This window comes from Canis aureus, chromosome 3, assembly GCF_053574225.1.
Source record: "Canis aureus isolate CA01 chromosome 3, VMU_Caureus_v.1.0, whole genome shotgun sequence".
NCBI classification, from domain to species: Eukaryota; Metazoa; Chordata; class Mammalia; order Carnivora; family Canidae; genus Canis; species Canis aureus.
In genome coordinates, this window is record NC_135613.1 from 47,481,137 (window position 1) to 47,496,248 (window position 15,112).

Consider the following 15,112-nt stretch of genomic DNA (forward strand, 5'->3'; position numbering starts at 1 on the left):
CAGGAGGCCAGGGTTCCAGCACAGGATGTCAAAAGTGCCCTGAAAACTGCAAATAATATTAATTCTTATTCTAAAAGCAGCAGCCTCAGTGACATTTGATAAGGGAGATAGTCTCATGGTCTGGGGTTGGGGTCTGTCACTAACAGCCTGTCACTAACAGCCTGTCACTAACAGACCCCAACTACGGAGGTTCTCTTCCTCTGTGTTCTGACCCCTTTTGCTATATCCATGTTAAAAGCAACTTGTGCTGGTAAAGAGTGACTGGAGCCTTGGGTTTCTGGTCAACCCATTGATGCCTGAGTGTGGGAACTCCAAGGTGAATGCCTCAAGATGCTGGGCCCCAGGGAAAGGCAGGAAAGTGTTCTTTGCTTGCCTTAAGGTTGAACAAACAGCTCAAAGCATGTTCATGTGTCTCCCTGAGATGCAGAGCATTGTCTATTTTGGGATCAATGTCCCCAATATCATATGGCTCATCCTGGCCAGGGCTGCCATCAGGGAAGTCTCTGCCCACATGCTAGCACAGGAAAACCATGCTGATGAGAACAAATTCATACCCTGTCTGGCTGTACCCCCTAGCTCCCAGCCATCTTTAGCAGCAGTACAGGGAGCAAAGAAAATGCAGAGTGCTCTCTCATGACTGACAGGAGAAATCCAACTACAATCAACCCCAAGGCGGGGGGTGGGGATGGTGTGTGTGGGGTTTGGTGTTCATTCAAAATCTCTGTCTGCCAAGTCCTCAAAGACATATTTCTATGTTCTTGGCAGCCCTGGACCTCGTAAATAAAAGGCGTCTTTGTGTTGGCCTGTGACCAGGCCTGGATCAATCCTCCCCCAATGTCTTCCAAGAGCTGCTGAAATGGTCCCCACATACGTCTTGCGTTGTTCGGCCAAGGAGTTCCCTCTTGTCTGGGCAAACATGTCAAAGCCATCACGGGGATTACACTGCTGGAGTGAACTGAGGGTACCACTGACGCTCTCAGTCCCCAAGTCTGTGGTAACAAAACAAATGAGGGGAGGATGAGAATAAAATGTGGCCCATGGACTTCACCGAGCATCCCCAAGTTCGGAAGCCAGTGGGCACATTATTGGGGGAGGTTGGGCAGCAGGGACACAGGCTTCTCCTCAGCAACCCTACGTGCAGGAAGAGTCACGCTGGGGCCCAGATGGGGGCCAGAACAGCCACGGGCCCCTCCCAACCCCAAGCTGCTCAAGGTGAGCAAGAGTCATTATGAATGAAAGGGAGATGAATGAAAGGGAGATGGCAGCAAAGAGGGACGGACCTGGGGCCGGTGCCCCTGCAGATTTCCCACAACAGTCTTATCAGAATGTTCCTCACTAACGCAGTCAAACTTCTAAGGGCCCAGGTCATGTATTTACTTGGCACCCACTACGTTCAGAGCTTGATCGTGAGCAGACCAAACTGAATCTGATGTGGTCCCTGGCCTCAAGGAATGTATCGAGTAGGTGGGAAACAGACAGACACCACCAGTACCTGGCCTGAGAGTACTGGAAGAGACTCACAACTGACCTCAGAGTGGGGCCTGAAGGACCAGGAGGACTCTTCTATGAGAAGGGGGAGGGACAGGTAACTTGCAGGCACAGAGAAGTGAAGTGAGCAAAGCTCATGGAAACACTGATGAATGACAAGTCTGGAAAGGCAGGTGGGAGGTGGGGTGGTGGGGATGAAAATCCTCAAATGCCGGGTCAAGGAGCTGATGGAAAGGATACTAGACCCTTTAACTGTAAGATTTATTTCCTTATTTTTAGGGACAAAGCGTTTGTGCATGCACATGCGGTGGGAGGAGGGGCAGTGGGGGGGAGAGAGAGAATCTTAAGGAGGCTCCACACCCAGCACAGAGCCTGACTCAGGGCTCGATCTCATGCCTCTGCAATCATGAGCAGAGCTGAAATCAAGAGCTGGACGCTTAGCCAACTGCACCACCCAGGCAACACTAGACCTTTATTTAAGAAGGCAGGCAACAGAATTCAATTTGACTTTCGGGTATCAAATCTGGTGGCCATATGCTGGATGGATTGAAAGCAGAGAAATCTGTTCCAAAAGAAACAGTGGCTACAGATCCATGAGATGCCAAGAAGCCAAAATTATAGCAACTGACAAGCCACTAAATAAAAGCCTGATTCAACTGAAATGGAATGAAGGTATAAAAATAAATGTTAAGAAAAAAAAAAAAAAGGAAAACAGAAAAGCAAGGTAGAAAGAATTTTGTGAGGGCCATGCGTTATTATTTCAATATTCTAATTTTATTTAATATGAACTGGTATCATCTGCTATATATGTAACATCTAGAATCATATACACACTTGCAAAGGGAAAGTGGAAAAGAGGTGAGTTTCTTTTCACTGGTTTCAGACACTGGAGTACTTTAGGTTGATATTAGTTCAAGGAAAGCAAATAGATCAGTGCCATCACTTCCTGCTCCCAAGCCCATGGCAAACATTACCAATCAGCCACAGACTCATCTTCTAAGCCCTAATGTGGCTTCATCATCCTTCTTAGACCTGTGTCCCAATGAGCTGAAACCTATTTGCCATCCTTGGCCTTGTTTATATCAGGAAAACAACCACTTCAACCACATGGAATGTTCCAGATAAAACATAGCAGCTACCTTTCTTTAAAAGCAACCAACTTCTAGTTCCTTGGAACTCCCCCTCCCCCTTCTTTCCAACACAGGCTTATATTTTAAGTTTAGGGACAGAAGTCATCAATGAAAGGTGGTACAATTGGCAGATCTGAGAAATACACTTTCCCATAGATTCCTCAAAAGGCTCTCTTTGGGCTTTCCAACACAGAGAGAGAAAGGGGCCCTCAGTCCAGGACGTGGCCTGCAGAGAAGGCCCCTGATACCTGTGAGACACTTACCCAAGCCCGCAAGCTGAGAGGAGAGAGAAGATGGGGGTGCCGTGTTGCCCACCATTGGGCTCACCACGGCTGGAGACCCTGGCCCCAGGTCTATTAAGTTGTCTTCGGTCACTTCGTTCAGTACCTGCCAGCACATGAGACAGCAGTGAGCCCCAGAGTGCCTGTGTTGGGCTCCTGGGTAAAAGCCAGCGGGCCCTGTGCAGGATGCCTGAGGAAAAGCACCAACACTGCAGCAGTCCAGGAACACGGCAGTTCTCCCTGTCGAGACTTTAGGGGTCCACGGTGGCCTGGGTGTTAGCAAGCCCCTGCCTACTGCTTCCCCCACCTAAAGGTGGTGGGGCTGAAGCAGTCACAGGACAGTTGCTGCCCCAAGAGCTGGGAACTTGGGGTTCGGTTGCCACCCTCCCACCAGGAATGTGCCTGCTAGCTCTTTGGCTGTATCCCATGAACCAGAGCTTGCTCTTTCATTACCTAAGTATTTTTTTTTTTTTTTTTACAGTAAACTCAACTCCTAACTTGGGACTTGAACTCATGACCCTGAGATCAAGTCACCTGCTCTACAGACTGAGCCAGCCAGGTGTCCTTAATGATCCATACATTTAAGCTTGAGTTAGAAGACCTAGAGGTGAGACCACACTGAGGTAGGTCTCCTAGCACCCACAGATGAGAGAATGCTAAAGGAATACTTACTCCATTACTGGCATTTTGAACCGATCGGCCTGACCTGTATCGTTCAAACCTAACAGGGGAAGGAAAGCAGTTAGTAAGGAGAGGGATGATGTGGCACAGTCATACTCACTGCTCCTGTGACAAGCTTCTGTGGACCGAGGGCCCTGTGAGGCCAGTAGACACTGAGGCTCCAGAAAAGGAAACCAAGGGGGGGCCATTTGGGGGACTAGATTCCCCCCCCCACAACAACTTCACTGCACCTTCCTCTGTGGGTGCTCCCCTGGCAGAGGATCAGCCTCTAGGCTCACCCCAGAGCATACTGAGGTAAAAGAGGAAGGTGTTGGCTGGCACATCCAGGAGGCCACTATAAGTATTCCCAGCTGTCCCCTCCCACTCTGGGTTTAGAGTGCTCCTCTTGCTTGTAGAGCCAGAGGCTGGGACTACCATTCAGATATCTGCAAAGCCAGGCAAGAAGTACAGCCCCCTCCCTATTTCACAGAGCTGTGCTAAGAGTGATTAGCCTGTGTCACTGAAAGGCCCCCAGCTCAATCTGCTGGAGGAACGGGGCTAGGGCACACACAGGGCAGAGAGAGCTAGAGGAAGAAGGCGGACACAGGCCCCTGGCCTGCCCAAGACTCCTCTGCAGCTGTGGATAGGACCTGGCTTGGAGCAACACAGAGAGCGTCTACTCTCCTGTACCCAAATCCCTCTCCCACCAGATAGGGAATACAAGAGCAATGGTAAGGCATGCGTGTGGCTGCCCTTGCATTTCAAAGTTCCAAAATGCCATGGGCAAAGAAGTAGCTAAGAGACTTTCTCCAGCTAGAGGCTGGAGAAACCAGCCTTTACTGAAGTCTGCTGGGGTCAATGCCTGGTGAGTAGTGATTCCCCAGGAGGGACAATCTGGTTAGGTGATGTGTGTCCCCTGTGGTGTCAAGAAACACCTGTGTTTTTATGAGTCACGCCCTAGAAAGAGAAGGAGAATATTAACACACTTGAGAAGTTTCTAATCCTGGAGTACCCTTCCCACACCGTCTTGGAGGGACAATTAAACTTGTCAAAAATGCTCAAGCTAGAAAATTTGTGCTAAGGCCGGGTGTGGCAAACTTGGGAAAATGCTCACATTAGCCCGTCTTCCCATCCTAGGAGGGGCTGAAACAGGTTTAACAGGTGAAAGGCCAAGCCCATTTAAAATGGAGAAACTGGAATCACATGGCAAAATCAAGAGGTCTCGAGCTGGGAATCTGGGAATCGAGGCACCCCAGATCTGCTCCTAATCTCCAATGGACACATAGGGCCCCTGGTGGCTCCACATCCTTACTGCAGAGGTTTCTTTGTCTGCTGGAGAGACACAGGACCACCCATCCCTACTCCACAGCTGAAGCTGAGACAAGGCCCGGGGTCCTAACACCCACAGTGAAATCACCCTCTAAGCCCCCAGGGACAAGAGTCTATCACACTGACATTAACTGATGCCAGATCATCATGCTGGGAGTCAGCACAGGCACCAGGGCCCCAAGTCTCCGAGGGCCAAGGGCCTCAGACTTAGGAGAAGGTTGGCCTGCTCCGGGTGCTTTCTGGTGCCTTTGCTGGGAGAAGCCCAAGGCACATGCACCGGAGTGAGTCCATGGGAGCCGTGCCTGCCATTACCTCCTATTGACAACTTCTTCCCCAGGGGAGGCTTTGGAAAAGGAAAAGAATTTTCAAGTTGGTTACCTCAAATCCAAAAATGATTTGGCTGTAGAAAGAACTCAAATGAACGTGTGCGTGTGTCTGTGTGTGTGTTTCCCTAAGCAGCAGCATCCGGCACTTATACCCTGCCTTCTTCAGAATACTCTAGACACACTGACATTTGCAAAGGGAGGGAAAAATCTTTTTTCTTTTTTTAAAGATGGGAAAGAGGAAATCTTTTTTTCCTTAGTAGAGATTTTTTTTCTCCTTTAATCCTTTTCAAACTCAAAGGATCTTCAAAGGAGCAGGTGCAAACCCCTGGGCCCTCCCTCTTGACGGCCTGGGGGAAGTGGAAAAGGCAGGGCAGCCAGAGGCTTGCAAAGGGCAGAGCCTAATTCTGCCTGTCGCCTTCCTGCTGCTCGGTTCCCAGGAGAATGAGAAGCATTTTCCCTGTCAGCCGGGAACAAATTAGCATCTCTGATGAGCATTTTCCAACTCTCCTCTCCCTTTCCCCATTGTTTAAGAGAGAAATCCTACGGTGGGCATGAGTCCCTGGGAGGAATGAGAAAGGACCTCGGCCCCACCTCTCGTAGCGGAGGAAGACGTTGTTGAGGTCATCGTTGACATGAAGCAGCTCCTCGGTGACCTCCTCATTGGACACGCGAGAGATGAGCTCCACGATGCGCTGCTGCATGGCCCGGCAGGTCCTGTTCAGCTCCTAGGGAACACACACGCCTCTGGCTAGCCTGCTGGGGACGTTTTTTTGTCATATTCCACTTCTTTGGCAAATCGTAAGCCAACTCTTAAAAGTCACAAAAGGAGTGCATGCTTGTCCAGAAAGCTGGACATGGGTGAGATGCAAAGTACAAGGCCCCTCTCTCACTGCTTCCTGCTGCCCCAGAGGAAGTCAGCTCTTTTTCAACACACAGAGAAGCGTCCATAGCTATGTACACTCATATGCGTATTGGTACATGTTTGTACAGAATGTTCTTTACATCTAAGAATAGGATTCTTTGCAGCTTGCTTTTTTTCCCTCTTCAACACAATACTCTCAACCACCCTTCCCGCAATGCCTCGTACACCACCCCCCACCCCTCTGTGCATGGATCAGAGTGTCTCACCGTGCTTCTATTATTGGGCATTTGGCTTGAGGCCTTTTTTTGGCCAACCCAAACAATGCAGCAAGGAACATTCGTACACACACAGGCTCCTGCGTTTGTGCCAGTACTTCCAGAGGACAAGCTCTTAGAAGTGGAATTTCTGGGTGAAAGCATATGTGGTCATTTAGAATACAGGTTGGTAATTGGTAATGGCAGAAGACCCTCCAAAAGATGACAGCAGTTCATTTATGCTCCCAGCAACCGAGAGTGTACTTTATGACCACATTTTGGTACATCTTGGTGGCATGTCTGACACACTCAGCAAGCTCTGACATGTCTCCCAGGCTGGCCTAAGAGGACTCTGATGAACCCCCAGTCACCACTGGAGCCCTTTCCACCCTTGGGAGGATTGTCTCCCTGCAGACAGACCCTTACCACTTTATGGCCTGGCATTTGCAGGCTTCCCCGGCTCCAGATGGCAGCCTGACTCATACTCTCATTGAAACTTGCTTGTGGAGCTCCCTTAACTACCTGCCAGGGCTTCTTGCCACCCTATATGCCAAACTGGCACTGTAGCACCCCTGACTACCAGAACAGCTTGGGGAAAAAGCTCCAAGCCCCAATGGGGGTGAAGCAAAGAGGAGATGCTCTCCCCATCCACCTGGATACCAGAAGCCACTGATGACCCAGTGAATGAAGGGGATGAAGGGACAGAGCAGAGATCCTTCTTTCTCACAGTTCAGCCCTAAGACCACTTCCTTGTGAAATGTTTCTGGTAGATGTAACTGCTCTAGACACTGTACACATACATGACCTCTTTTCAGCTCTCTATTTTGTCTCATAATCCAGCTGGCTTGGCTAGAATTAGGTTTCCCCTCCCACTAGATCATAAACTCCACAAGGGAGGTGCCATCACTTCTTGCCCCAGGAATGCCCCCAAGCCCTACAGTAGGCCACACACAGGGAAAAGGCCCAGTCATCACCTGCAGGGTCAACCACAGAGGTGGCTAAACGCACACCAAGGAATCCTGGTGCCCAACAGTGCCCTGCAATACTGCGCTCACCACACAGGGCCATTACAGCTGGGCTCCTTATCTGCCTCCCCCTCTATACTGGGGCTCCTTAAGGGCAGAGCTGGCATCTCTCGTCCCTGTTTCTGCAGTATCCATGACTGACACTTAGGAGATACTCCCTAAATGCTTTGGAGAGAATTAATGAATGAAGGTAAGTTGCATTTCTTCCATCCACATCTTATCCAAGGTACCTAAACAATGTTCCCTTACACAGTTGCATGCACACCCACATACACATGCACAAACACCCCTCCTTCATCACCGGAGGACAGTGAGTGTCCTGGGCTTGATCCTGCAGGTAAGAGCCACGGAGGGATCTTGACAGACCTGCCCATTCCAGAAAAAGTAGATCATGACCAATCAGACAACAAGTGTGGACACTACTTCTGCCGTCACTCCTCCCCTGGCTGCTCAGCCTGTGGGAGGCTCCTTCCCCAAGAGCAGGGGCAGCTGAGGAAAGCAGCCCGACCCACATGGGTCAGCCCAGAATCACCCCACCACAACAGTAGCTGTCAAGACAGAAGGTTTCTAGATTTAGGCAGCTGCATCCAAAATAGTCTGGTGTTCACCGGAAGCAAAAAAGCTTCACTGGCGATTCTCTGGATTGCTGGGCCCTGTCTATCTGGTTATGGAAATACCAGGCTTGTCCTGGTTCTACCCTGTTGCTGGCCCTCTGCACAGCCAGAATGCTGCTGTCAAGTCTCTCTTGGCCATAGGGACAGTATCTGGACCTTCTAGTTTTTTCTATGAACAGATTCCCACTCTTGATTCTCCCAGGACTCCCATTCTGGGTTGGAGAGAACGCAGGGTGATCCTGGAAGGAGAGGGCTGCCAGCAAATCATAGGATAGTCACAATTCTCTCCCTACCCCTGACCTGGTGCCTCCAGGTACCAGCTGTGCCCTGGCCACATCAGCCCCGGTGGAGACTAGAATCCCAACCAGCAGGTGTCACAGAGAAGGGGAGCTCAGAAGCAGGCTGAGGCTGGAGGAAGAAGGATGGAGACCTTAAATCTACAGTGCTCTGAATCCTTGGTCATGCAAACCACCAGCTCCCCACCACTGTCCTTGCTCAGTATCTAGACCACCTTAGCCTTCTTCCTGACCCTCTCTCCACTCAGGTCATGATCCCAGAGTTCTGGGACAGAGAACTGAGGCTTAGGGACTAGGGCTCTCTGCTAAGCAGGGAGCCTGCTTCTTCTTTTCTGACTGTCCCCCTGTGTGTTCACGCACTCTCTCCCTGCAAATAAATAAATATATTTTTAAATTAAAAAAATAACAAATACCAAAAATTAATTGCATAGAACATCATATCCAGTAGAGAGTGAAATATCTCGAAATCTCCACTCTCCACCATTCTGAACAGCTCATACCCCAGGCCAGCCATGAGAGGGATATTTGGGAGCCGGCCTAGAACTTGGAGCCTGGCCAGAACTCTGTGATGGATTGCCACAATAACGGCCATGGGTGCTGGTAGACACTCACAGGTCAAATCCAGTCACTGGAGGGACAGTCATAGTACACAGGAAAGCCAAAGGCCCAGCAGAAACCCTAATTACAGAAACAAGCTATGCTCATGAGTGAAGGCTAAAATGAAAAACGAAACACAAAAGCCCACACAAATGAACTCATGAAAAAAGCAATCACATTAGATCATGGGAAGGATTCCAACAGCCAGGACTGAAGTGAACAATGCAAAAAATCGTAGTATTTATGATACATTGTTAGAGTGCAGGGAGCACCTGTGCTTAGGGCAAGTAAGGAAGCATGGATTTGGATTAACTTTAGAAGGCCAACCCCCATTAACAAAAAAAAAAACAAAAAACAAAACAAAAAAAAAACGACATTTGGCCATTCTTGGACAGCAGATCTTGCTTAGTGCTTTGGAAGACACACTGGCAACCAGCCAAAATGTGTGGGAACAGAAGAATGGGAAAGACAGCCTGGGGACACAGGAGGCTGGGTAGTGGACAGCAGGAAGAGGCATGGTGCCTGTCTCTCTGCAGGCTGCCACGATGATCCCTTCCTGGGCCACTCTGAGTGTCACTCTCTCTTCCTGGATGTGCATGTGTCTCGTACAGATGAGACAGACCAGCACTCAAAGTGTCTGCAAAAAAAACTCTGATGAGCAAAAGGATCTTGAGCCCTGGCTACAGGCCCACTCCTTCCCACCTCAGCCAGGCCCGGGTCAGGGAAGTGTGGCCTGTCTGGTGTTCGTGACCAAACAGCAAGCCCTGGTTCCCTAGGGCTGGGGAGGCTAAGGTTAGAGGTCAGTGACTTCCTATCCAAACTGCAGGCCAATTCTAAGATGGAAAGAGGTCCTAGGCCACCCTGGCAGAAGCTGGCAGCATCAACTCCCAGGGCCATACGCCTTTTCCAAACATACTTCAGACTTTCTAGAATAGCAGATGGCCTCAGGTACTAGCTCTTACTGCTCAGGAACCCTGAGAAGTCAGCCCTCTGCCTGCCATGTTCCTCTGCTCCTCTTCCATCAAAACAAATTCCTACTCATCCTTCAAGGTCCTGGAATGTTTCCCCACCTCAATGTTCAATCACAAAATTTTCAAATGTAAAGAAAAGATTTTAAAATATTATGGTAGATCCCATGTACCCAATATGATTCCACCTACCATTAACATTTTACAATGCTAGCTTACCATGCAGCTACCCAGCTATCCAACTCTTTGTCCCCCCCAGAATATTTCCTGGGGACTCCCCTCAACCTCTACCTCTTCAAGACTGCCACAGCACTCTGGACATACCTCTACTCATTGCTGCTGCCCCAGGTCACCAGTGCTCCTCCAGCAGAGCCTCTGGCTTATCTTCAATAAATGATGATGAGCCCTTACGCCCCCACCCCAATCAGTGGAAGGCTGGAAAGAAAGAGTAAGATGCATGGAAGTCCCCCAGAGTCAAAGGAAAACCAAACCAGATCCCTCAGAAGACTGCAGGGAGTGTCTCAAAAACATGGCTCCAAATGTCCAAAGCACCAGAACCACTAGCCAGGAAAGGGGAGGGGGCTGCATTCAGTCTCCCCCAGGAGCCCAGGCCCTTCTGGATGCTGGGAACCAAGTGGCAGGCAGCCAGCCAGCAGCCATATCTAGATCAGCTCTCCAGTCCTCCAGCACCCTCTGGGCCTATCTCTCCCTGGGTAGGAAAAGGGGGATCATTCTGCAGAGGGCCAGTGAGGTGCCTCCATGGCATGGGGTTAGGGACACCCCACCCTATGGCAGCCAGGGCAGCTATGCTTTTATCTCTTTTAAACATTGCAGTTCTCTGTAGAATTTTATTTGTGGGGAAAAGGGTCGCACTACTTTACAGAAATGTTTGGAAAGTGCCAGATGATTTCTGCTAGCTCTAACATTATGACTTCAGCGTGGAGGAAGAATGAGACCCCAGGGCACAGAATGTGGTGAGCTCACGGACTATAAGCACCAGAAACATCTGTTTTGTCCTTGCACTTGCTACCTCTTCCCCACAGCCTTTAGCTGGGGCACTGGGTGAGATGACCTCCAATCCCATAGGCACAGCCTCACATGCTCTGATCCCAGAGGGTCATCCAGGGGACTGTAAAAAAAAGTTTTGCTTAAACTTTGCTTAAACTTGTCTGGCCTAGAGTTTCCAAATCAAGGATATCCCAGGGTGTCTGCCGAAAGTTTTACCATCTCCTTCCTTCAAGCTTTAAAGTTACCTTTTTTTTTTTTTTTAAAGATTTTATTTTAAATAATCTCTACACCCAACATGGGACTCGAACTTATAACCCCAAGATCAAGAGTCTCACATTCCACTGAATGAGCCAGCCAGATGCCCCTAAGTCATCTTCTTAAAAACAAAAAAATCAAACAGTGAGAAAAAAGATAACAAAGAGGAGAGGAGGACCAGAGTGTTGAGATTTTGCCACCAAACACCAGCTGGCTGCCTGCAAGACCTCCATGGGGTTACCCGCAGCCAGATCCATGGTGGGTGCAGTTGGGAGACCTTCCTCAGCCTACCTCCTCCTCTAAACCAGCCACACAGAGCGACTTTCTTCTGGTCCTGAGTCATGAAGGCACACTGCTTACCCCAGTCATCCTTCCCACTGTGCAACAGCCAGGACAGGCATTTCCTACATGCTGAAGATTTCGGCTTTGGCCTCCTCCTAGGTCTAATGGTTCTCAACAGAGGGGAAGAACAGCTGGTTAGCGTTCTTTGTACAAAAGCCCTCCACCGATCAGAACATATTAAAATATCCTCTTTCCATCTAATTAATCCCAATGCCTTTATCTTTTCTTCAAGGGACATTCTCATCCCCACTTCGCAAAACAATCTTTTAATCATCCTTACAGGTTTCCTCTGAACCTTCTCCAAGATCTAAGGAACACAGAATAAGGTCCTGAAGATCTGCTTTCTATAGCTGCAAAGGAATGGGGAAGGAGAAGAAACTCTTTGTGGAAGAGAAGTGGGAATAAGAAAGCTAAACATGTAGAATAAACTAGATTTCTCTAGAGAAAATGGTCCTGGACATCCCTGTTGAAACGAGATGCGAGAAGCAAGAGGGGATATACCATCTGCTACTTGAAGAAACAATGTGGAGGAGAGCTTCTTTTATTATCTGATGGGTGGCCATGCAGGAATGCCCAATTTTGGCATCACTGGATTAATTAAAAGTTACTATTATTTGAAGACAAAGCTCAAGAGGCTAATTTAGGAGAGTACTGGACAACAGCCTCAAGATCTTTCAAGACTTCCAAAACTGGATTCACAGGCTAAAGACATAGATGCAGTCTCAAATTTCAGGCCTGATCTCAAATGCCCACACACAGGAGAGGAAAGATATGGCTTACTAGCCCCATGAGAAAAAAATGAAAGGTTTTAGGTTGATGGAAGCTCTTGATTTTTGTGGCCTCCTGCTGAGAACTGCCAGGTCATCCAAAAAGGTGGGCTGCCAACATAGACTTAGCCCGTGGCAGGCTTATAGCAGTCTTCAAATATTTAAGGACCTACCTTGTGAAAGAGGACTTTGTCTGGTTCTTTTGTTAAAGACAAACCAGGGTAGCAGTTATAGGAAGACAGACTTTAGCTTGCTGTATAGAAGGATGTACCAATAATAATCACAGGAGCTCCAACCTCTGTATGAGCTGCCTGCGCCTGGCACTGTACCAGCCACCCCAAATGGACATTTTTAAAAATATATTTTATTTATTTATTTTAAGAGAGAGAGTGAGCATGAGCAAGAGGATGGGGAGGGGGAGAGGGAGAGAGGGAATCTCAAACAGACTCTGCCAAGTGCAGGGTCCTATGCAGGGCTTAATCTCATGACCCTGAGACCATGACCTGAGCCGAAATCAAGAGTTGGATGCTTAACTAACTGAGCCACACAGGCACCCCTCAAATGGATGATTTCCATCCTTCCAAGGTGAGTGTGATCACTCTGGGCTGCCCAGTTATCACCCAGCCCATCAGTTGTTGGGCCTGGATGTGAACCCAGAGGTTCTTTCTGCCCTCTTTTGGTGCTTCATAAAGTCTAACCAGGACGTGCATTTCTTTTTGTTTTTTTTAAAGATTTTATTTATTTGAGAGTGAGCCAGAAAGCCTGAGCAGGGTGAGAGGTAGAGGGAGAAAAAGACCCTGTACTGAGCAGGGAGCCTGATGCGGAGCTCAGTCCCAGGACTCCTGAATCATGACCTGAGCCAAAGGCAGATACTTAACCAACTGAGCCACCTAGGTGCCCACAGGACAGGCATCTGGAAAGGGAAGTGCTTCCATGGGCTGAAACAGCCTGTCATGACAAGAAAATGCTAAGTAAAATGAGGTGAGCACACCAGGTAACATGCTGTAGACGGAATCTGAACACGTGTGGAGCTGGACTAGTTGCCTAGGTCTGTCCCAGCTCAGGGAATGGAGGGTTCCGCCTGGCACACAGCATTCCCTCTGGGCACCCTGCCTCAGTTTTCCTCAGGGTCTACAGCTAAGTGGACAGCACAGCACAAGGAGTAGCTCTCCAGCGCCACACCTGAGAGTGCTCTGCGAGGCCCAGGAAGCAATGGGGACATGACCACCTATGATAGTGGTCCGCCACACCGGTGCATCCTGGAGCTGACACCTCCAATTTCCTCTCCTTGCGTTCCTTCCACCTCCTACCCAGCAATTTACACTCGAGTCGGGAGCAGCTTCTGTTGGCGTGAACATTTGGGCTGGTGACAAACAGGTTTATTTCCATGGCCCTGGCCAGCGTGGTGAACTCTGGACAGCTTCTACCCCGAGCAATCTGGCTGCCCTCCAGCTCAACCAAGGGGTTCTTGAGGCACATTCTAATCCCATCGCTTTCCAAGCAGCTTGTATCATCTTCCCATGTGGAAGTCTCGCTGTTTGGGATGGCCCCAGCCCTTGGGAGCCCCTGCTCAGCTGGCCTCCCGCTGGCCAGGAAGACGAGGAGGGAAGATGTCAGAGATGATGGAGGAGCAAGGCCAGGAGCCAGCAGGGCCGTGGCCGTTCACACAGAGCTGCCTGATTCCTGAATCTCCCGTGCTGAAAGGCCAGCCTCCTACTGGCACCCAGAACCATTCTTTCTCTGTTTGATTTATAAGATACCAGGGAGGGCTGGTAGGCTTGGAGTTAGAACAAAACAGAGGGAAGGAAAACGTCATGGGAAGCAACCTATTTTTGAAAACTGTGAGCTGACGCCAGGAGATTAGGTTCTGTTTGTCTTGGCTGATGGGCTTGTTTAAACACATACACACACACACATACACACACATGCACACACACACACAGAGTATGCTTGCTGTCTGGGTCTGCTCTGGCTGTCTGGAAGCATGCTGGCTTTGTTCAGCCCACCCCCTCCTGCCAGGAGCTCAGCTCTGTCCACTGCAAACCCCCTGTCAGCAGGAATTCTGATGCTGACACAGCACAAAGCTGCCTCAAGAGGCCCTCTCAGTTTCTGGATTGTTTCTGGACTGATCTGATTCCTACGTAGCAGCTAATGTCTGGAAGAACTCCCCCTGCAGGCTGGGAACAGGGGTCAGTGGTGCATTAACAGGATGCTGAGTCCCCTAAAGTGTGGCACTTGGGCACTAGACCCTGCTGAGCAGAGGCAAGACTGGCCTGCTGCAGGTGTTAAGAGTGAGGTCTGGAAAAAAAAAAAAAAAAGAGTGAGGTCTGGGAGAGGACACTCCGGGCTCCTTATTTGGGCTGGCTGAGGGTACTCAGCTTGGCTTTAAGAGCAACCTGACATCATGGCTTCATGGAGATGAGCTGTTTCCTGTCTGCCTCCTGCACTGGGTTGGGGGCTCCTTTAGAGCCCGACCACACTTCATGTACCTCTGCTTCGCTCTGGGTCAGGCCCAGGGCAGGTCTCCACCCACCCTCATTCCTAAGAAGGAAGAGGGCATAATAAGAAGCATTCTGGGACCAGGCATGGTCACTTTGGCTATGTGCAGTGTGGAAGGCTGCGGTCATCAGAGTCGGGCCCTCATAGGCTGCAAGTGTATGCCAATAGCAGGGTGGGAAGTATGGCACTTGGGGGACCGAGACTGAGGACTGTGAATGCCAGACAAGAAGAGCAGCAGCAGGCACATGGCAGTGAGGCACTCTCGCCAGCTCGCCAAGCCAGTCTGGCTCCTGACCTGTTTACTCAAGCATCTTGCCTTCTGCTGAAGAGATCTGGCACTTGCAGCTTATAGCATCCTTTCTCCACCCCTCCAGAAGGTCACTGCTTCTAAAGGCAGTGCTGCTGCCACTC

General features: G+C 49.7%; 1 protein-coding gene across 8 annotated transcripts in view; it reads right to left on the minus strand.

Moving 5' to 3' along the window:
* The window catches only part of TOM1L2 (target of myb1 like 2 membrane trafficking protein), a 118,665-nt gene that overhangs the window by 15,221 nt on the left and 88,332 nt on the right, over positions 1-15,112 (minus strand). For all 8 annotated transcript variants that reach the window (XM_077892370.1, XM_077892369.1, XM_077892364.1 and 5 more), the window contains 4 exons: positions 5,806-5,939; positions 3,572-3,620; positions 2,882-3,005; positions 872-989 (listed from right to left, as the gene is read on the minus strand). In XM_077892370.1, the coding sequence (XP_077748496.1) occupies positions 872-989; positions 2,882-3,005; positions 3,572-3,620; positions 5,806-5,939 (425 nt within the window). The remainder of the gene's footprint in view (positions 1-871; positions 990-2,881; positions 3,006-3,571; positions 3,621-5,805; positions 5,940-15,112) is intronic.